The 22,234-nt window shown below is 57.7% G+C and overlaps 2 protein-coding genes across 2 annotated transcripts in view; both read left to right on the forward strand.

Annotated features, from left to right (window-relative positions):
* TTLL8 (tubulin tyrosine ligase like 8) overlaps positions 1–16,795 on the forward strand; it is a 75,012-nt gene extending 58,217 nt beyond the window's left edge. Inside the window, 2 exon segments of the mRNA XM_032645318.1 lie at positions 5,044–5,071; positions 16,751–16,795. The gene's annotated coding sequence lies outside the window, so the exon portion shown is untranslated.
* IL17REL (interleukin 17 receptor E like) lies at positions 1,235–21,884 on the forward strand. The gene is made up of 16 exons (XM_032647084.1): positions 1,235–1,336; positions 5,044–5,071; positions 16,751–16,900; positions 17,071–17,180; positions 17,455–17,569; positions 17,811–17,855; positions 18,112–18,248; positions 18,382–18,453; positions 18,535–18,589; positions 19,112–19,275; positions 19,344–19,388; positions 19,675–19,732; positions 19,900–20,057; positions 20,248–20,328; positions 20,523–20,580; positions 21,792–21,884. The coding sequence occupies exons 1-16, from the start codon at positions 1,235–1,237 to the stop codon at positions 21,815–21,817; spliced, it is 1,404 nt and encodes a 467-aa protein (XP_032502975.1). The 3' UTR covers positions 21,818–21,884.
* The last annotated feature ends 350 nt before the right edge of the window (positions 21,885–22,234 follow it).

Consider the following 22,234-nt stretch of genomic DNA (forward strand, 5'->3'; position numbering starts at 1 on the left):
GGGAGGCTGGGCCGTGGGCTCTGCTGCCCGGGCGGGGGTGGGGGTGGGGCCCATGGTCTTGGGTGCTGTCTGCCTGTGGGTCCCGTCCTCTGGTGCTGAAGCTCCATCAGATGTTTCCCAAGTTCGTTCCTGCCTTGGGCCTGAGCCCACTTCACGGAGCACTCGGGTCAGACAAGGGTGCAAGAGACGGGCCGGCAGCCAGGGCAGCTGTGTCTGCACCGGGGCTGCCCCAGGGGCCCGCCTGCCCAGGGTGCCAGCCTGGGATCAGCTCCAGGTCAGCTCCTCTCCACACTTGGGGTGCCCTGTTGTGGTTTCAAGCAGAGCCCCAGCCCCCGGGGCCAGCACAACGGGGGCGGGGGGTCCCCAACTCTCCAGCCGTACACCCTTTTCCATGCCCCCTTCATGGGACAGTGCCCTCCCAGGCCGGAGGTGCTTACACCTGCCCAGAGGGTGCAGGAGGAGGGCTGGACACAGGGAGGATACCAAAGGGCCCCAGAGCCACACCTTGGCTTCTGGGGCCGGACAGGGTGCTGGGAGCCGCTGCCCGGAGACGTCTCCCCTGTCCAGGAAGATCCAAACGGGAAGGAGCAGAGCTCCGCCGCCAGCAGAAGCCAGGCCCCAGAGTTACAGGCCACGGGGTGCTGCCCTCTGGGGTGAGGGATGTCTAGGCAAGGGCTCAGCAAAGGGGGGGCAGCCTCTCACATACAGATGGGTGACGGGGGCACTCGGGGTGTCCCCAGGCTTGCAGGAGTTGGGGCTGGCGCCAGCGGCCCCGGGGGAACAGGCGCCTGGGATGGCTCCCACCCCTCTGCCAGCCCCGCTGAGCTCGACGACCAGGGCCCCTGACCACCTTCCATCCCCCAACCACGGGACGGGGGCCTGAGAGACAGGGGGACACCCGGGAGCCGTGGGGGAGGCAGGCGGCTCCCTGATGGCACAGGCGCGCAGCCAGCCCCAGGGGAACGCGGTTACCTGAGACCCCAGAGCCTCAAAAGTTCCAGGATGTCTCCTTTGACAGCCTGGAAACAGCAGGGAGTCTGGCCAGTGTGAACCTGCAGGAGGAAGCTGCGGGCTGCGGGCTGTGCCCGGCCCACCGGGAGGGGCAGCACCCGCCCCAGGGAGCGAACTCACTCCGGACTCTCTCCTGCTTGTCTCGGGGCTGAGCTGCGGCCAGAGGGCGAGGTGCAGCCACGGGCATCCTGCTAGCCTTGCCTGGCCGTCACTTTGCGTCCAGATGCTGGCTGGGCGAGCCCTCGTCTTCCTCTCCCTGACCTGGAGCGCTTACCAGAGCCTGGCCGTCCCCAGGGTTGCGGAATGCGGCCTCTCCTGTTCCCAGGTGAGCCCTGCCCCCCAGGCTCTCCTCTTGCCCTGGTTCCCCTCGGTGGGCACTAGCTGTTCCCACCCCAGCACAGGCCAGGGAAGCCGTCCTGGGACGGTCGGTGGCGGGGGCCTGGGGGCCTGGGATCCCCACGAGGTGGTGGCCTGACCCCGCAGCGCCGCTCTGGGAAACGTCTGCCAGGAGCCTGAGGGGCAGGGGCGCTGACGCACCTGTGACCTGTCCCTCTCCGAGGAGCCACGTGGTGGGGGGCAGCCCGAGAGCCCCTCCTGCGTTCACAGACCCCGATTAGTCACCCAGGGCGGCGTCCGCGCTTGTGTGGATGCCCCGCTAAGGAAACGCCGTGGGTACCAAGCTCATCCTGGGCGGGAAGGAGCCGCGGGGCCGGGAGGCAGCTCAGAAGTCGTGGTGTCCCGGAACTTTCACTGTCCCTGGGAGGCGTCCCATCCGGCAGCACCTGCCCACAGAGTGTGCCCGCGTCCCGGGAGGTCCCCCGGTGCGAGACTGGCGGCCGGCCCGCTGGGACGGCTGGGGAGCACCTGCTGTGTGCACTCCTCCAAGTGTGGCCACAGCAGGGACCTGCGGAAACGCACCTGAAGCAAGATTAGGTGGTGGTGACTGCTGAGCACGGAGTAGCCTGGCGTGAGGGCTCATGGGCCTCTCAGGGGCAGTGGCCGGGGACACGGGGACACCTGGCTCCCAGTCAGGAGGAAAGGCAGCTCCACAAGGCCTGCGAGAGTGTCCAGCAGAGGTTCCAGGGAGCTCACGGATAGAGAGAGCGGGCTTGGGTGGCCGGGGGTCAGGCTGGGCTCAGATCCGAGGTGCAGGGACCCATGGTGGGGGTGGAGGTCCGTCTGGCTCCTGGTGGGAGCAGGTGGGTGCAGAGGAAAGAGCTGAGCCCAGGTGGGAGGGGTGGTGGCCTGGACCATCCCTACGGAGATGGAGAACGGGACGGGGCCACTTTGGGGTGTACTTTGGGGGTAGAGCTGGCAGGGCAGGGGACCCTTGACCTTGAGGGAAGGAGAAATCCAAGATGGACCTTAAAGTGTAACTGTAGCCCCTGGGCCGATGGAGGAGATGTTTCCTGTGACGGGGTCTGGCGAGCAAGGGTTCAGGGAGGAAACTCGTTTTTGAAATACGGGATTTGAGAAGCCCGTCAGACGTGAGAACTGGCGTTGGTGCAGCTGGGTGTGGGATGGGCCGCCCCGTGGTGGGATGGGCCCGGATGTGGGGCGGGCAGCGAGGAGGGGAGGGACCCCGGCAGAAGGAGGAGGGCCATGCCAGGGGAGGGAGGCAAGGAGGGAGGGTCCCCCGCCCCGCCACTGCCCCCCACGGGAACGGCCAGGCCTGGGCCCCACTTTGCACTTGGCCGTGGAGCTCCAGCCACCGTGGCACCCGGCTGGGGCCGTGGGATTACAGGAGGAGGGCGGAGGAGCAGGGGACGCGGAGAGCCCGCGAGGCCTGGGGGCTGCTGGCAGCCAAGGGAGGGGGTCGGAGAGGGGGAGTCACAGCTCGGGAGGAGGGGTCTGAACGGGAGGGGCTCCAGAGGCCCAGGGCGGCGGGCGGGGCTGCCTCTGTGGGGCGAAGCCAGAGGACCGCTGGCACGGCTGGTGCCCCCCGCACCTGCATGTAGACCACTGCAGCCCATCGTGCCCCTAGGAGGGCTGTTCTGGGCCTTGGCAGGTCTTCAGTCACGGCACAGGGTGGGGCGGACAGGAGCAGATGACCGCAGGGTGCCTCAGGGCGGAGTGGGGCAGACGGAAGGGACCCCTCCTGCAGCATGCAGGGCCCCACCCTCCACACCCAGTGGAGCCGCAGGGTCAGGGCCCAGACCCCACCCTCGGGTCCCTCCCCACAGACCCCACCCCCATGCCCGCCCCCCTGGGAAGCCCCGGGAAGCCCGACGGAAAACCCCAGAGGCGGGGAGGGGGAGGTGGGGCGACCACTTCTCCCTCCCGGCCCCGCCCCACAAAGGGCCCCAGGGCCCCGGGCCAGCTTCTGCCGGGTCCCCACCCCCAGCTCCCAAGATACCAGGGTCCCTGGGCGCCGGAACCCACAGGTGCTCTCTGACCTCGACCTTTGCCCCTGCTGGTCCCCAAGGCAGGAGAGGGGTTGCGGGCACCGAAGGGCCAACTGCTAGACCGCACCCACCCCCGCTCCGCTGGAAACCCAGGGGCCACGGCTGCGTGGTCCTCAGGTACAGGGGCAGCAGGAGGTCCCCAGTGGGCGGGCAGTGACCCTGGGCCAGGATGCAGCTGCCCTCTAGCTCCTGCCAGCTTGGGAGGGGGCTGGGCTCGGGCCACAGGACAGAGGATGCCAGGGGGTGGCTCCAGGCATCCGGGGCCGTGTCAGGGAGGGAGGGTGGGTGGGCGAGGACCCAAGCCACTGCCCCTTTGTCCACTCAGGGCTGCGGCCCAGGCCCAGCTGCTGCCCTGCCCTCTGCCCACCTGCCCAGTCACCTTCTGGGCGCGGCACCCAGGTGGGTGCAGCCCCTTAGTCCAGCAGAGCCCTCCTGCCACCCTGGGCCGGCCCCGGAGTCAAGCCCCTCACCCGTGAGGGCCGTGGGCAGGGCCGCAGGTCGCCTCCGTGGGGTTTGTGCGTCTGGAGGCCTAAGGGGGCGAGTCGGCGTCTCTGGGAGATATCGTGGTCAGAAGACAGGGTGGACGCGGGGTGACAGTTAAAAGGCTGGAGCGGAAAGGCACCTGGGTGGAAACGGGCGAATCCCGGAGTCTGGGGCTCGCCCAAGAGTGACACCCACTTACGCGAGATGTTAACATCGGGCGTCACTGGGTAAACCTCAGCGCTATCTTTGCAACTTTTCTATAAATCTAAAATTATTCCAAAATGAAAAGGCTATTTAGAAAGGGGGGTGGAGCTGGAGCTGGACCCACCAGTAGTGCCTGCCCTGCAAACCCCAGGGACAGGAGCAGACCCCCTTCGCTCCTCCGCCTCCCCACTTGTGCCGGCGGGGTCTCTACCTCGGGCCCCCAGCTGTCGTTACTCCCTGGGCGCCCCCAGAGGGCCCCCACCGCGGCTGAGCCCGGGCCCAGGGCAGCGACCCTACTGGCTTGTATTCCGCCGCTTCGGGTGCCCGTCCCCGGGCTCCCAGAACTCTGCTTGCCGACCCCATCCTCCCAAGCTTACCGTGGAGCCCCTCAGCCCACCCACCAAAGTGGGGTCCACGGGCACGGCCTTGGCGCCTTCCCCTACCCACCCTGTCTGAGCCTGGTCCCTGGTCCCTGGTCCCGACCCCTCAGGAAGCCGACAGTCCAGCGGGAGAGGCAGTGTGCATGGGCTAATCCCTGCCCTTCCCCGACGGTCCCCAGGCCAGACCCAGCGAGGCCACCCCCGGCAGAGTCACAGCTCTCACCCTCCTGACCGCTCGGTTATCGTCCCCCACACTTTTCAACAGCTGACGTTAAATGTCATTTTCTAACGTCGTGCGGCTGCCCCGGCTCAGGAGGCAGCTCCTCTGAGGCCGGGATCGTTGCCCATTTTCTTTTCTTCCTGAAGCCCAGCACCCACCCAGCACGGGCCCAAGGGGGCTGGGGGAGCTGCGGATGCCAGCACGGGAAGTCGGTGCGGTCAGGGGGTGGGGGGTCTGAAGGTGCACGGGGTCCAGGTCACACCGGGGCGGGGCCCGGGGTGGGCGGGGGACAAGAGGCAGCCAAGCTGACCTCCCACCCCTCTCACTGTTCTGTCCACAGGGCTTCGCCTGCAAGAGCCGCGTAAACCGTGAGTACAGCTCAGGCCGAGGGGGACTCGCTGCCCTTCTGCTCCTCGTCACCCTGCCCTCCCGGGAGCCAGGTCTGCCTGGCGGCCGGGGTCTCCCTCCTGTGCAGGAAGAGCTGCCGCCACTGCCACCGCCCCTCCCCTAGCAGAGCGCCGCCCCGCTTCCCTGCCCACCGCCTGGTGCAGGAGGGCAAGCGCCCTGTCAAGCCCGGTCGTGGGCTTGCTGGATGTGGGAATCGTGCGTTCCTGTTTTCATGGAATTCATTGCTTTGCAATAAATTTCTCACATCACACTTTTTCATTTTTTCCCACTGTAAAATGATATCCCATTTAAAAAATAGCTTTATTGTCTTTGCAGACACTGTATTTCATTAAAAGGGGCATAAGAGATGCAAAATATATACGGCAGAAAGTGCAAATAATCTAGCTCCAAAGCCCCCATATAGACATAAATATTGTTTACATTAGGAAAACATTATTCTAGACACTTTTGTAGGCAAATATACTGTTTGTGGGATAAACATAACAAATATTTTATAGAGGTGAAATTGCCTTATGCCGTGTAAACTAAGTGCTTTATTTAATTTGACTTGACTGTAATAGGAAAAACGAAAGAAATGGTTAAACTTTAAATGTTTCTTCACCTCAAGAGGTGTTGTCTCCTCGAGGACCCCTGCAAGGTTAAGGAGTGAGATTATGACACAGGCTGCTGAGCCCCGAGCCGGGGACACGCCCCCACCCCAGGCAACGTCCCCTGTCACCGGTTTGTCCGACCAGTGGTCAGCGGTTGTGGGGTGTCGAACAGCACCAACTCGGCGGCAGTTCTGTCCCTGGACTCTCCCCGGAGGGTGAGAAGCCCGAGGCCACCCTGGCATTTCTGCCGAGGGGCCTGCGGGGTTCTCCTCCACCCCAGGCCATCCCTCGTCCAAGCCGGGCTCCGTGATGCCCGTTCTCCCATCTGATCTGACCTCAGTCACCTCTGCCTTCCATCACCTGCTTCCATTCATTTTTCTCTTTCTCAACGGCTTTTGCCATGATGATCTCAACTGTTCCAAGCCAGCAATTTAATTTCCAGCCACGTCTCCTGATTCCTGCGTCCTCACTGTACTTGTTTGTCCTGAAATGGGGTCGTCTGGCTCCTTGACTGGTCCTCGGCGGGCACGGCTCCGCTGAGCCTCCTGCCGTGTGATCCCCTGTCGGATCCCTTGTGTCACTGAAGCTGTGTCCTTGTCACAGTGGAGGTGCCTGAGGGAGAGTCCCCTCTATTCCTCCGGGACGTTTCCTTCCCTCCCACGTTCTGTGTTCCTTTTCCCCTCCTTTCTTCCATGTCTTTCCTCTCCTCCATCCTTATTTTAATATTTCCTACACTCCGTCTGACATGCTTTCCATCCTGGTCACACTTCGGCAGCGCCCTACAGACCCCTGGTTACTCGGGCTGGCTTCTCACTCTCTTTTGACCGCAGGTCCATGGTGTTTCCCCCACGGAGCTGTGTGCGAGGGCTAGGTGTCAGGACGGCCCCGGGCCTGGCTGGGGAGACGGGGAACTCGGCAGGCGGGTCCTGGGGGCCGGGGAGAGGTGTGGGGAGGGGCCCTCGGCTTCTGGGGAGCCCTGGGGCCTCCGCAGTCTCGTCCCTCCCACTCCTTACCCCGCACGCCAGTCAGTCGGAGCGGTGACAATACAGGACACCCACCCGGCCTCCTTCTCTCCGGACTCGGGGGAGAGGGGGCTTGTCAAGAATTCCGAGGCTGAGTCATCCCACTAGCAGGGCTTCTGGGGAGCGGGGTCGCCAGGCAAGGAGACACCACGGCATCTGGGGTGATGCTCTGGCCTGTGTCCGTGTGCTTTGCCTGCTGCGGGGGCCGTTCTCTGGCTCTGTGCCATCTGTGGGTTCTGGTAGTTATGGGGGAGGGATTTCGTGAGGCCACAGCTTCCCCACCCCCACTCCCGTCTCAGTCTGTGTGTCTCTGATGACGCTGAGACCCGTGTGGTCTCCCCCTGTGCCTGACCCACCCTGGGCCAGCGTGCCCTGGGCCACCGTGTGGGGGTGGTCACCCCGCATCACAGAGAGTCCTTCCACTTTCTCAGTCTCAACCTCATGGTGTGAGTCACAGGTTTCAGTTTTGATGCAGCCATGTTTACAAGCCTCCCCCTTCATGGATTTTGTGGATATGGGGGGGGGGGGGTCTTTTAAGAAAGTCTTCCCAATCCTGAGGTCAGAGAGATTTTCTCCCTGTATTTCCTATATTTCTGTATTAAAGTTTTCTTTCTCAGATTTAGGTCTTTGATTCATCTAGAATGTATCTCCGTGTATGGTGTGAGGTAGGAACCCACCTGTGATCTTTTGCTACCTGGAAATCCGGCTGTGGCCGCACCATGTACTGGACGCCCCCCACCCCGTCAGATTTCCACGCTGTGTGCACGGTTCCCTGACCCGCCCCTATCCCTGAGCGGGGTCACACTGTCTGAGTCCATATGGAGCTCAGGTAGATACTGATTTCTGGTGGGGCAAGCCCCTCTGGTTCCTTTCTTTCCTAAATTGTCCCTGGAGATGATGGTGTGGTGTAGCTTCCCTGAATCCTCAGACCCAAGAGCAAGGAGGATGTAAAACAGAAGTGGGGTCCACGCTCCCAGACCCCAGAGACGAGCCCCAGAGCCCCAGGCGGGAGCATCAGCGGGGTCTGTGCAGCAGGGAGTGGAGGGGTGTCTGAACCCCACAGACGGTGAGAATCGCCGGGGAGCACACACCCCCCTGAGGGGCTGCCCACCACTGCGGCAGGTGGGTGCAGGGACCCCTTGGGAGACGGCCCTGCACAGAGAAGCTCGGAGTGGCATCAAGGACAACAGAGGCAAGAAAAGAGGAGCTTCAGGTACGAAGGCAAGGGGGGAAAGAGCTGAGAAACTCAACAGCGATCCACCCTATTTTTAAACACTACCCAAAAGTGACAGCAGAGGGAGCTCTGCGCAGTCAGGAAAGCAGACCAAGTCTGCTAAGAGCTCTGGGAAACTGAATTCACGTAAATGTGGGCAACGGAAGACTGTCAAGGGCAAGTTCCAGACAAGTTATGATAATTGAAAAGAAAAGAAGGAATGGAATGATGTGCCGACGGGCAAAGGAAGTGCACCAGAAGAGCATCCTCAAACCCACAAGCGTGACAGTTCATTTCAAAATGGCTTAGAATATTCAAGAAAATGATACGTTAAAGAACGACGTGAACAAAAATTAGAAACGTTCGGAAACGAGGTGACTAGAAATAAAGGAAAAAATCATCGTATCAATGAAGACTGCATTGGAAGCAGTGAATAGACCCAATATTAAATGCCTTGAGAGAAATAGCAGGTGAAAAGGAGATTTTTTTTAAAAATCAAAAAGCAATGTCCTACTGTATAGCACAGGGAACTAACTATTCAACATTCTGTGATAAATCATAATGGAAAAGAATACTTTAAAAAAAGAATGTATCTATACGTATAACTGAATCACTTTGCTATCCAGCGGAAATTAACACAACATTGTAAATCAACTCTACTTCAACTTAAAAAAAGAATACGAGTAAAACTTGAAAGGAAAAAAATCAAAAAGAAATGTAAAAAGAGATAAAATGATGTGTGAATAGTGGTAAATGTTACAGATAGTCAAAGAATGTCCGGAAGGCAGATGATATGAGACCCTAAAGAAAACCAAAGCAGCAGAACAAACACGAAAAACTACAGTTCAAGGAGAACAAACATTTTTTTCTTGACAGTAGATATTGAAAAGGCAAACCATGACCCCGAGAATACCAGTCCTGGATACCACATCAAAAGTTATTCTAGTAGAATGGCTGGATTTTAAAGGGAAAGAGAAAAATCTTTGGGCCTCTCGGCAAAAAGAGCTTTACAATTGATAATGGAAAGAAAAGTATATCAGACTTTTCAAAGAGCGACATTTTAACGCTAGAAGAAAATGGACAGCAAAACTATAATGCAGCTATGGTGCATATAGACACAATACTGTATTATAATCACCAAACTTGCTAAGAGGCTAGATTTTAATTATTCCACAAAAGAAGAAACGATAATTATGTCACTTGATGGGGTGCCTTTGCTACAATGACAATTATTATTACAACATATAAATGCATCAAATCAACATGCCGTACTCCTTCGATTTACACAATGTTATACGTCAAATATGTTTCCATAAAAGAAAACTGACCTTCATGTATAAAGGTACAACAGGCGGGGACTCACGGACTATTGTCCCATGGCCCCTCCTGGGGACTCTCCGGGAGAACGAGCCTCAGGCAGCTAGACTGCAGGAGGGTCAGATCAGAAATGGGTGAGAATTTAATACAGGGCTATTCGCAAAGCTCAGACTACCTGTGGAAAAGGAGACAGTGCGGTATTCACAGCTGTACGCTGATGGTGTAAAAATGCGGAGAGACTGAGAAAAGTCTATGCAAAGGCACGTTTCTGCTGTTTCCAGTCACCCCGATGGTTCGTGCTGTGACCCAGACTCGTGTACGGCGTGTGCAGTACAGCAAATGACAGTTAGGACATATTTTCATTCTATCCTCTCCTGTGTTCTTGAGAATCAAGCATGGAAGAAAGGAGATGCAGATGTCATGTAGAAAAGGTGCTGTAAAACCTTTACTCTGAATTGGTAACCTAAGTATGACCTCATGAGGTATTGCTTTAAATACGTTGCAGCTCCGTCCACAGAAAAATCCTAGAAACAACGACCAACTCATAGTCATGAGCCTCCCTAGTGCTGTGGCCTTGAAATACCATTTTTCACCAAAATAAACCAGGCAGGGCTTCGGAGAGAAGTGACTGATTTCCAGTCTGGGGCAGAAAATGTACATCTTGTCATTCCAGATGGAGGAAGCTCTCAAAGGCGGTGGTGACAGGTCTGCAGTACATGGAGGCCAGAAGGAGCTCCCACCGGCCAAGAGGTATTGTTTGAGCTTCAAAAAAGAGTAAGCACTGCAATGAGTTGCAGCCCATACTTAAACCCATGCATTCTTAGCGGTACTGTTTAAAAAAAAAAAAAAAAGAATTGTTCGTCTCTGTGGATGACAGGGAACCAACTCATCTTGAAGATTGGGTAAATAAAGGGAAGGAATCAAGCCTTGATCGTGCCTTTCTTCTACAAATGCTCCCTTGGAACAATTACTCCAGCTAATAAATGGAAGCAAAACAACAGAATTATCATATCACCATTTTGCGTCTCCCAGTGAATTGAGCGTCCGTGACAGCTGGCATTAAACATGGCCAAGGTCCAGACAGGACACGAAGGCATTCAACACCAGGTCTATTCCCACCAGAGACTCAACCCTGAGCCCTTCAAACCTTCAATCGGAATTTTTGATTGTAAGCTTCCTGAAAATTTCAGCAGGCATTTTCCGGTGTGTGTATTTTTCAACACCACCAAGCAATTAACTCAGCTCTGACACCGTCTACCTGGAGAGAGCCTCAGTTCCCACAGGTGAAGGGCTCAGTCCCACAAGACACCCCCACTTCGGGTGCCAGTCAAAACTCCAGGTGTCACCAGTACTTCTGAGTGACCGGCTATAAACTGGAGACTCCCGCCACCTGCTCCTCAGTTTCAATTAATTTGCTTGAGTGGCTCACAGAACCCAGAGAAACATTTTACCTACTAAATTACCGGTTTATTATCAAAGGATATAAGTCAGGAAAAGCCAGATGGAGGAGACGCCCAGGGCGAGGCATGGGGAAGGATGAGGAGTGTCCATGCGCTCTGACTTGTCATTTCCCCGTGTTCATCAACCCAGAAGCTCTCCGAACCTGTCCTTTTGGGTTTTTATGCAGGTTTCATTACAGAGGCATGGTTGATTAAATCATTGGCCATTGGTGATTGAACTCAACCTCCAGCCCCTCTCCCCTCCCCAGAGGTCTGGGGGGTGGGACTGAAAGTTCCAACCCTCTAATCCCATGGTTAGTTCCCCTGGCAACCAGCCCCCATCCTTAGGTGCTTCTAAAAATCACCTCATTAACGAACTACTGTGTGGTTGAAACAGGTTTGTTACAGATAACAAAAGACACCTTTATCACTCATCATTTAGGGAACTCCAAGAGCTTTAGGAGTTGTGTACCAGAAATGGGGACCAAGACCAAATATATATAGTTCTTAATATAAATCACAATATCACACGTTTTGCTTGGAATTGTTGAATTTATTGACCAATTTGAGTCAGAAATGACATCTTATCCGAGGTGAGTCTTCTAACCATGAACATGGTATGCCTTTCCATCTTTGAGGAAGTTAGGTCTTCCTCAAAGTATTTATTTATGCCCTTCAGAGGTTGAAGGATCCATGAATGGGTTCCTTATTTTATCACATTTTCTAGTTGGTGTTTGTTGGTGTAAAGCAATGCTAGTTTTGTATATTAATCTCGTATCCACACATTTGTTATACTTTCTTTGTTATTTCTAGTAGATTTCCCACTGAGTCTCTTAAGTTTTTGTATATAGATAATCACATACTCTGCAAATAATAACAGTTTATAACCTACGTTTGTTTTTGTCCTTATGGAAGTGGCTCAAATCTCCAGGACAATGTTGAATGGGGAACCACTGTCTTAGTCCTGATATTAAATAGCAATGATTCCCAAAAACGTACCATTAAGTATTAGGTTTATTGGGCGTTTGGAGGAGATGCCCTCCATCTAGACAAGGAAGTGTCTCTTTTCCTAGTTTGATAAACCTTCTTTCATCATGGGTAGGTGTTAAACTTTATGAAAATTTTCTGTGTCTATAAATATACTCATACAGTTTTCCTCCTTTAATCTTTTTAATGAGGTGATAGATTGTCTAATGTTGACCACACCTGCAGTCCTAAAACAACTCCTATCTGGTCATGTTTAATATATTATTAAATCAATTTGCTAAAACGTTATTTAGGATTTTGCAGCTATATTCGTAAGCGGGGTCAGCTTATACTTTTACTTTTGTGTAAGCCTTAGAAAATTTAACCATCATCTCAGATATTGCCTCTGCCCCATCCTCTCCTTTCCTTCTGGAACCTCGATGGACACACCTCAGGCATTTCACTTCTTTCTTCCTATTTCTCAGTCTCCCTTCTGCGTTTTCCATCCTTTGTCTCTTTGCTGATTTCTTCTGTATCATCCGCTGTGATCTTTCTCCCACTAATTCTCTCTTCAGTGATGTCCAACCTGCTCTCCAAACCATGTATTGCTTTTTAATTTGTTTCTGTGGGTTTTGTTCCCAGAACTTCTATTTGTTTCTTTCAAACGTGCTAGGTCCCTCTTTATAGTTTTTTTCCCTGCACATATTTTCAATACTATCCTTTCAGCAGGTTGGTCTGCAGTCTGTGTCCGACCTGTTGTAGCACTCCGTGGACCCGTCCATGGCATGTCTCTGCTGGTTCTTTCTCTTGGTGCTTTGTTTCCCCAGCAACTTTGTTTATCACTAAATATATCTGCTCCAGGGAATTCCCCGGCGGTCCAGTGGTTAGGGCTCCGTGCTTTCACTGCCGAGGGCCCAGGTTTGATCCCTGGTTGGGGAACTAAAATCCCACAAGCCACGGGGTGTGGCCAAAAAAAAAAAAATGTCTGCTCCATGCCCCTGAGAAATGATGCCTTCCCCACAGCCTAGGATGTAGGCGCCTTCCCCCAGACCAGGTTCCCCTTTGTTTCTGAGTGGCACCCAGGAGTGACATGTGACTATCAGGACCATTTCTAACTAAGTCATAGATTGAAGTCTCTTGGATCTTCCTGGGGGTGCAGACCAGGGCCGGGACCCAGCACCCAGGCCCACGGAGGCTGTGGGCTCTCCAGGAAGCTCCACTGCCCCTGCCCTCCCACCACGCCCCAGGATTCGGGGAGGGGGCAGGTTTCTCCTGATTCCCATCACCGTGACGGAGCAGCCCTGGGATCCCCTGGTCTGGGCCGCACACTTGGAGCCCTCAGCGTCCGGGCTGGGAGACGCCCAGGAACGCGGCTTCCTGTGCTCTGCGTCCCTCTGCCCTTCCTCAGGGTTTATACTGATGATCCTGATTCTTTCTCAGCTCTCACAGGTTTTTGGTTTTTTTTTTTTTGCGGTACGCGGGCCTCTCCCGTCGCGGAGCACAGGCTCCGGACGCGCAGGCTCAGCGGTCATGGCTCACGGGCCCAGCCGCTCCGCGGCACGTGGGATCTTCCCGGACCGGGGCACGAACCCGCGTCCCCTGCATCGGCAGGCGGACTCTCAACCACTGCGCCACCAGGGAAGCCCTCTCACAGGTTTTTAGAAGTTTTTTTACATGTATATTTTTTTCTCCAGCATTGTTAGTTGTTTTCAGTAGAAATGGTCCAAACAGCGTGGGCTACCATAGGGTGGGAAATGGAACTTGCAACTTGTTTTTAAACAGACAGGAGTCCTTCTTTCTCCTGCTGCCCTCCCAGCATGAATTTAAATTCACCACCGTGTTCTACCCATTCCTGTGTTCACTTCGTAACCCACTTCTTCCTTTTGAGTTCATATTTCTCCGTTTTAAAATACAGCTGTCAGGTCTTCTTTTAGGAAGCCTCTCTAAACAAGACCAAATATATTTACTTCTCCGTAAGTATTTATGATGAGTTTTGGGTTCACAATTCTTTCCACACAGTAGCAATGAATTATTTTCCCCATTATTTTGAACCAGAAATAATTTAGTGTTTCTGCCTCACTTTTTTTTTTTTTTTTTTTGGCCGCGCTGCATGGCTTGCAGTATCTTAGTTCCCCAGGGATTGAACCCCAGCCCCTGCAGTGGAAGCGTGGAGCACTAACCACTGGAACGCCAGGGAAGTCCCCTGCCTCACTTTCTTCTATATACTCTCTCCTGTTTTGTGAGCTTAATTTGGGACAAGAGCCTGTTCTTATTTTTATTCATTTATTTACAACAAGCCACTTCTCCTTCGCATCCATTATACTTAACTATGTATTTCCTCATTTCCCATGGTCACCATGCTCTTCTATGGCTCTACCTTTTTTTTTGGCTCTGATCCTTTCCTTGCTTGGCTGGAAGGTCTTTGTTTTTTTCCAGAAAAGGTCAAAAGTTGCAGACTTCTCACTTTCTGCACAGAAGAGGAAGTTTTCACACACATGAGAGAGAATTCTAAAGCACAATCGCTTCTTTTGAGAGGGCTGCACACCGAGCTCTAAGGATGACCCTCAGAGCAAGGAAGCGTCAGGCTTGGGGACACAGTCCTCCTCGCCGCCACGTTACGTGACTAACCCACCGGGCTTGACCACTAGCCCCTGTGGCCAGACAGGGACTCAGCTGCCTCCTGCAGGTGACCTCTCCTCCGATTCCAGCCACTGCCCTGGGGTGCTGTCCCCCTCTGAGTCATCCATCTGACCCCACACCTTAGGTACATCAGCTCCAAGATGACAGTGGGCGAAGGATGCAGTTGGGGGCCAGGCTGGGGGCAGGCCATCATTTAGATCTTCCACCAACGGGGAAGATTTTATCACCAACACTGTTTAGAACTGCCAGAGCATGTTGATAAAAAAAAGGCAGCCAACTACTCGCTGGCTTTATTATTTTTTAAACCTCCATCAGTCTGGGGGGAGGACGGTGGAAGCCTGCGGCCCCTCCCCCAGTCCGCCCCTCCTGCACTGAGGACAGACAGGCACCCACTTTATATTGTGCTGTTGGTTTCCTTATCATTGAATTTGGAAAGTTCTTTATAGATTCTGAACACGAGTTCCTTAGCAGGTTCATGATTTGCAAATATTTCCCCCCAATCTCTGACTTATCTTTTCACTCCTTACCAGGGTCTTTCAAAGAGCAGAAGTTTTAAAGTTTGGTGAAATCCAATTTATTCATTTTTTTCTCTTATGGGTCACGGTTTCAGTGTTGTATCTAAGAATTTTTTGCCTTACCTAAGGTCACAGAGATTTTTATTGAATAAAAATGTGTTTTCTTTTAAAAGTTTTATAGTTTTAGGTTTTACATTGAGGTTGACAGTCCATTTTAGGTGAACTTTGCATGTTGTGAAAGGTGTGGACGGAAGCGCATTGTTTGCCTGGGGACACCCAGTTGATCCAGCACCATTTGCTGAAAAGACTACCCTTTTCCCGCTGAGTGCCCAGCATGTTTGCTGAGAATCAGTCGTGCATATGTGGGCAGGGATAGGATGCTAGGCGGGCGGGGCTTGTTTCTCAGTCCTGCAGGGTCTTTGTCCCCATCATCTTCTCACTTGCGTTGCTGCCAAAAAGAATTCTGCGCCTTCCTTACCTCGGTTCCTCTGCACATCACATGTCTTTTTTCCTCTGGTGGCTTTTACAGTTTTCTCTTTACCGCTGGCTTTGAGCAAACTGATCCTGGTGTGCCGTGTAATTTCTTCATATTTCTTATCATTCTTCAGGCTTCTTGGATCTGTGAGTTTATAGTTCTCACCAAGTTTGAAAATTTTCTATCATTTTTTCAAGTTTGTTTTCATTTCCCCATTCCCCCTAACCACACATACATTAGGTCACTTGAAGTTGTCCTACAGCTCCCCAGTGCTCTGTTCTATTATTTCCTCACCACTGTCACCACCACCTTCACCATCATCATCACCATCATCGCCACTGTTACCATCATCATTATCACCTCATCATCACCACATAATCATCATCATCACCATCACCATCATCACCACCATCATCACCACCATCACCATCATCACCATCACCATCACCATCACCATCACCATCATCACCATCACCACCATCATCACCACCATCACCATCATCACCATCACCATCACCATCACCATCGCCATCATCACCATCACCACCATCACCATCGTCACCATGATCACCATCACCACCATCATCATCACCACCATCACCACCATCACCACCATCACCATCACCATCGTCACCATGATCACCATCACCACCATCATCATCACCACCATCACCACCATCACCACCATCACCATCACCATCGTCACCATGATCACCATCATCATCACCACCATCACCATCACCATCATCACCACCATCACCACCATCACCATCACCATCATCATCGTCACCATCATCACCATCACCATCGCCATCATGATCGTCACCATCATCATCGCCATCATGATCGTCACCATCATCACCATCATCATCGCCATCGTTGCTATCATTGTCATCGTCGCCGTCATCGTCAACACACCTTCACCATCGCCACAATCCCTCTCCATCTACTTTTGGATGTTTTCTATTGCTATGTCAAGTTCTCCAGTGTTTTTTTTTTCCAATGGCTAATCTGTTATTAAACCAGCTGTTGTATTTTTCATCTCAGGCACTGTAGTTTTCATCCCTAAAAGTTGGATTTGGGTTTTTTTTTTTTAATATCTTTCATGTCTAACAGGTGGAATACAGTTACGGTAACTGTTTGAATGTTCCTGTCTACTAATCCTGTCGCCCATCTTTGTTGTCCGTGGGACCCGCCAGCTTGCCGAGGGGGGCTCCTCTGCCCCCTTGCTGGCCAGGCGGGGGCCCACTCCTGGCGCCCAGTGGCCATCTCTGAGCATGGCTCAGGGTGGCCCACCACTCACCGGGGGCCTGGTTCCCTGACTGCACTGGGGCAAGTAGGGAGGACTCTCCCCGCGACTGTGTAGCCCCAGAGCACCCCTCCTCCCCCCCACCCCACCACCCGAAGAGCCTTACCCAGGCCCTGGGAACCGTGGTACTCACCCTCCTTCTCCCCTCCCCAGGAAATGTTTTCAACAGCTTCTGCCGCAAGCCCCCCACGTCCATGTCCGGGTCCGTCCTGGAGGCCCTGACCCTCTCCACTGCCATGAAGTGTGCCCCCCGCGACGGCTGCTCCCTGCTCCTGCGCGTCAAGGCCTCTCTCACGCTGCATGGTGACCATGATGGTGGTGACACCCAGGAAGTGGGGTGGTGGGCTCAGGGCTCCTTTAATCCCCGTGACAAGAGGTGGGTGGGGTGGGCCAGGGAGACCCTGCTAACTGCCCTTCACAGAGGAGGGGAGGGAAGGGCTCTGACAGCCCTGCCGGCCCCTCCCTCCACCCAGAGGGCCTGCGGGGCCTGGAGGCCTGCTCCATGAGCCTGGACACCCAGGAGACACAGTGCCAGAGCGTGCGGGTCCCCAGGGCCTCCCGCCGGCTGCAGGTGGGGCAGCAGGTGAGACTAGGGTCTGACCCGGACTTGCGGGTCCAGCCCCAAGCCGGTGCCGGGCAGCTGCACCTGTCCCCTGGCCTGCTCCCGGCTGCCCTCCCCTCCTGGCCACCTGATCCATAGACCGTCCTGGGGCTCTGCCACCCCAGGCCCAAGGAATGGGTGCCCCTCCTCCTCTGCCCCAGACCCTGGGTTCCAGCTGTGCGGTGTGGAACTGGCCTGGCCAGGGGTGGGCGGACAGAGGTCCCAGCTCCACCAGTTCCCACCCGCCCCTGCCCAGCTCCAGGTGCACTTTGACTGCTTTGAGGTGAGCGTGGCCCAGAGCCTCTACGTCACCCTGAGGACTGTCCCCCACTTCTGCGGGGTCCAGCTGGACCAGCGGTACCATGTGGAAGGTGGGCCGGCGCGGGCACAGCTGCCATCCAGCTTCCCGGGACTGATTCAGGGTGGGACTCACCCAGGGCAGGGGGCAGGGCCCCACGCTGGACGGCTCCCAGCAATGCATTTGGCTTAATTCAGCGTCTCCGTTTCCCTGGAGAGGAAGGCCTTCTGGAAACCCCAGGGACAGAGGCCCAGCTGGGGGGCGGCCCCTGGTGCAGAGCGGGCTGGGCCCAACACTGCCTCTGTCGTTCGCAGACTGCGCAGACGAGGACGTAGGGAGGAACGTGCCCGACTGCTTTGGTGAGGCCCCCTCCCCGGGTGGGACCTGGGCCCCATGGCTCCTGGGAAGACTCTCAGGTGGTGGCAGGCACCCACGGGCCTCCCACTGGGATCTTCTGCCCTCCCCACTCGGGAAATCATGATGGGTCCTCAGGTGGGCGACTCCCAAAATACCTGGGTCTGGCAGGGGTCACCACCTGGAGGCTGTCAGCACAACGGAGCCCTGTGCCTGGTGACCTCTGGCCCCAGCGTGACCTCACCTGCTTCCCTTCTACAGCTGGGAAGCTCTCCTACTCGGTGGACCGCAGCCGCAAGGTCATTCTGGTACAGGTGCCAGAGTCAGGGGGCCCCGACTACTACGTGCGGCTCTGCCTCAAGTGGTTCACCTGCGAAGACGCGGGCGCCCCAGTGCGAGTGAGCCCCGCCCCGGCCCCGGCCCCGCCCCCGGCCCAGCCCCAGCCCCACCCCACCCCAGCCCCGCCCCAGCCCCGCCCCCGCTTCTGGTCCTCGCTTGCCGCCCGCCCACGGTGCCTTCACTCCCCTGCAGGTGACAGCGAACGGGGTCTCCCGGAGGGTCTCTCTGCCCTACAAACAAGAGTTGTCGTGCCTGTGCCTTGAGGTCAGTAAGGATGTGGCCTTGACAGCCGGGAGTGGACAAAAGGATGGGCAGACCCTGCGCTGACCCCAGTCCCTCCCGCAGGGCTGGTCTGCGACGCCTGACGCCGTGCGGATCCAGACCTGCCCCTTCGAAGATGGCAAGTGCCCTGTGGTGCCGGGGGAAGGAGGGGGGAGCGAGGAGAGAAGGGTGGGAGATGGGCGGGTCAGAGGTGCCCAGCAGGGTAGGGGCTGGCCTGTCCAGCAGGGACGGCTGACTCGAGCGGGGGTGAGACGGGGTGCGGGGGGCAGGCCCAGCCTCAGCCCTTGAGCCTTCTTCGGACGGCAGGCAGCCAAGTGTGTTCCGGGCAAGCCCTCCAAGGCGGCAGAGCCTGCGTGTGGACGTGAGCGTGCAGGAGAGCGCGTGTCAGCCGGTGCACTAGCACGCACGTGTCGCAGCCAGGCCACCTGGAAGAGCCCAGGCTGCCGGGAGGGGCTCCCGGAGGGGTGCGGGGTGCTCACAGAACACACACACAGACTCGGGTCAGGCCCAGAGCCCCCGAGAGAAGGCACCTGGGTCCTGGGCCAGCCCGATGGTTACTCTAGCAGGTGCTCAGTCCTGTGGCCCACGGGCGGCTGGGGTAGCGCCAGCTGATGCCAGCCCTGGGGGAGGGTCCCTGCAGACACGGAGACACTGTGGGACGCCATCCACTACCACCCGGGGAGCCAGGAGCTGAGTTGGGAGCCTGCCTGTCCCATGAGTGGCCGTGTGAGTCTGTGCTGGCGCCCAGGGCCAGGGCCCCAGTGCCTGGAACTGGAGCAGTCCGGCCGGCCCGCAAACAGCAGGGTGAGTGCCCCCCAGGCAGGGATGGGGCGGGGATGGGCGGCCAGGGCCCTGACCTGAGCGCCCCTCAGGTGCAGTACCCTCTTGTGGACACCCAGCCCCAGCTCTGCCTGAAGGTGAGTGGGCCAGTCCGCAGCCCGCCTCGTGCACTACCAGGGCTTGGGGAGGGGGCCCAGGAGCCAGGGGAGGGGCCCGCAGCCACATATCCCCCTGTGCCTTGCCCAGCCCTGGGGTCCAGCTACTCAGTGGCCCCTCTGACCCCCTCCTGGTCCCATGGGGGCGGGGCGGGGGGAGTGTAACCAGTCCCAGAGGGCCACGAAGGAGGCCCGCCTGTCCCGGCCCCCCCACCCGCCCCCCGTCCCTGCACACGCGGCCACACCCCGTCCCTCGGCCTCCCTGCAGTTCTCCACGAGCCTGGGCTTCCTGGTGAGGTGCCCTTTTGAGCAGCTGCGCTTCCCAGGTGAGCCCCCCGCAGGGCGGGAGGGAGGCTGGCTGGGGCCGTTGCAGGGCGGCCGCAGCAAAGAAGGTCCTTTGCTTGTGTAAATGCCTCTTGGTCGGGCGGACAAGACGACAGGGTGCTGGTCACTTGTGGGGTGGCGTGCTGGGCCTCACCCCTGCCCCCCGCAGCCTGGAAGATGACTGTCCAGCTGGCACCCGCTCCGGGCCACCTCCGGGTGGCCTTCTTCTCGCCCAGCCCTGCCCACTTCCAGGTGTGCCTGTGTCACCGAGGGAAGACGTGGCCCCCCGCGTGCCGCCGGGTGCTCCAGGCCACCCCCATCCCTGCGGTGAGCTGGGTGTGGTGGGCACCGTCTTGGAGACCTGGGGGGGGAGTGTGCTGACCCTTCAGTTCCTCGGAGTCCCCAAGCCAGCCCTGGCGGGGAGGGTGCTGAGAGGGCTGACTTGAGGGCTCCGCAGGGACGCAGAGGAGCCGGGTTTGCACCCCCGCTGCCCGTGACCTACCCCTCCCCCACCCAGGGTGACCCCACAGAGGACCCTGCCGTGGCCTTTGTGGATATTCCCGGGGACCAGGCCTGCGCACCCGGCACCTGCATCCAGGTGGGTGGTGCTGTCCTGCCCACCTCCTCCACTCCCAGACCTCAGGGGAGCCCCCGCCTCCCCAGAGCTGCCCTGGGGGACCCTCCAGCTACACAGTCCCTCCAGCCAGTGCCTCTGCGGAATGCGGGCGGGGCTCAGGGAGCGGCTGCTGGCTGTGCTGACCCGCTCTCGCTGCCTTCGAACCCGGCCTGCAGGGCAGAAGGACCGACATCCAGTTCTCCGCCCCCCAGCAGCTGTGCGACCTCCAGTGCGGTGAGCGCCGGGCCCAGGCCTCAGCCAGAGGGGGCAGGGAGGACAGGCCCTCGGGGGGCTGCAAGAGGCAAGGGCTGGACCCCAGACTGGCCCCGGGAGCCCCGTCTCCCGTGTTGGAGTGGGGGCGGGGCGCACGGTACAGGAGACTGGGGCTCGGCAGGCGACAGAGGGGCCCCCCGCCTCGGAGTCAGGCCCGGCCCCGCCCTGACTTGGGCGGTCAAGCCCGCCCCAGAGCCTCCAAGCACCCAGCCGGGTCCCACGGTGCCAGGTGCGCTGCGTCTCCTCCCTGACTGCTCCGACCCCAATCAGGGCTCCGGTTCCAACTGTGCGGGAACACGATGTCCCCAGCCCACCCTTCGCCCAGGGCCTGGGTGTGGCCCAGCAGGGTGGCTCCTGCCCGGGGGTCGGGGGTGGGGGGCAGTTGGGGGGAGAGGTGGGAGGGGTGACACCAGCGCAGGGTGAGTGACGAGCAGGCACAGCCACCTGCAAGCACAGAACCTCTCCTGGTAGCTGTGGAGAGTGGACACCCCGGTCGCGGGGGGAGCATTCCGGCGCCCAGGGCTCTCGCGGCCCTTTCTGCACATGGGCAGCTGGGTAGGTCTTGAATGGCCTCTGAACTCAGCTAAGTCACAGCAGTTCCAGGGCAGCCCCAGTCCTGCCCGCCTTCCCCCGGGAAATGCCCCGGGGCCCGCGGAGGCTCCTCACGCCTGTATCCCCCAACTGCCCCCGACTCCCTGACCCAGCAGAGCTTTTCAGCCGAGTCTGGGTCCCATTCCCCAGCAAAGGTCACCTCCAGCAGATCACAGGTCAAAGGGGCGATGGTCACCCCTAGGGGCCTCATGTCTGGACTGGGGCTCTAATACCTGCCAGCCGGGTGGCCCGGTGGCTGGCCTGGGGCCACGGCTGGAGCCCCAGTGTTATGCTGGGCGAGTCCCAGGAAGCAGTGAGAGTGACTGGGCCCAGCTCAAGTGGTGGGCACCTGGGGGGCATACTGCCCTTGGGGTCTGGGCGGACTCCCCCGGAGACGGGACACTTGCCTGCCGCGCGGGCACTGGCTTGGCTGCACTGGGCAGTGCACCCTGAGCGACTGGGGTCTCGGACCCCTCTCCTGCCTTCCACCGCACAGGCAGGGCTGGGCTGGGGGCGGCTGTGCCCCCAGACGAGGGTGGCACTGGGCCACCTGAGCCAGCCCCCCATTCCTGTCTCCCCAGCGGCCACCCAGGGGACAGCAGCCTGAGGCCAGGTGTCTCACCAGGAAGAAGCAAGTGCCGGGGCCTGACTGCTGGGATGCGGTGAGTGGCGGCTCGCGCCTGGGCACGCCAAGCCTCTGACTGTGAAGGCTGGGCCTCAGAGCAGGCGGTGGGTCTCACCTGGCCCCAGACCATGCCACCTATGTGCCTCAGCTCTCCAGAGGCCTGCGGCTCCCGCGGGCCCTTGGGCCATGCCGGGGCTTCCAGTCAAAGGACCTCCAGCCCCTCTGAGCCCCCCGAGTGGGGTCCAAGAGAACGGCTGGGTGGGATGCGCCCTTCCCCGGGTGGCCCAGCCCCTGACCTGCCCCATCGCAGCGTGGTCCTGCTCCCTCTGGACAACCGGGGGCACGGCCTGCACCTCTGGTCCTGAGGACAGTGCTCTTTGAAGTACAGAGTGTGGCCGC

The sequence above is a fragment of the Phocoena sinus genome, chromosome 10 (genome assembly GCF_008692025.1).
Source record: "Phocoena sinus isolate mPhoSin1 chromosome 10, mPhoSin1.pri, whole genome shotgun sequence".
Taxonomy (NCBI): domain Eukaryota; kingdom Metazoa; phylum Chordata; class Mammalia; order Artiodactyla; family Phocoenidae; genus Phocoena; species Phocoena sinus.

Excerpts from the sequence above, each read along its gene's own strand:
- IL17REL (XM_032647084.1), top strand. The coding sequence starts at position 1,235 with ATGCTGGCTGGGCGAGCCCTCGTCTTCCTCTCCCTGACCTGGAGCGCT. Across the intron at positions 17,856-18,111 it reads GAACGTGCCCGACTGCTTTG|CTGGGAAGCTCTCCTACTCG; the intron begins GTGAGGCCCCCT and ends TCCCTTCTACAG. Across the intron at positions 18,249-18,381 it reads ACGCGGGCGCCCCAGTGCGA|GTGACAGCGAACGGGGTCTC; the intron begins GTGAGCCCCGCC and ends ACTCCCCTGCAG.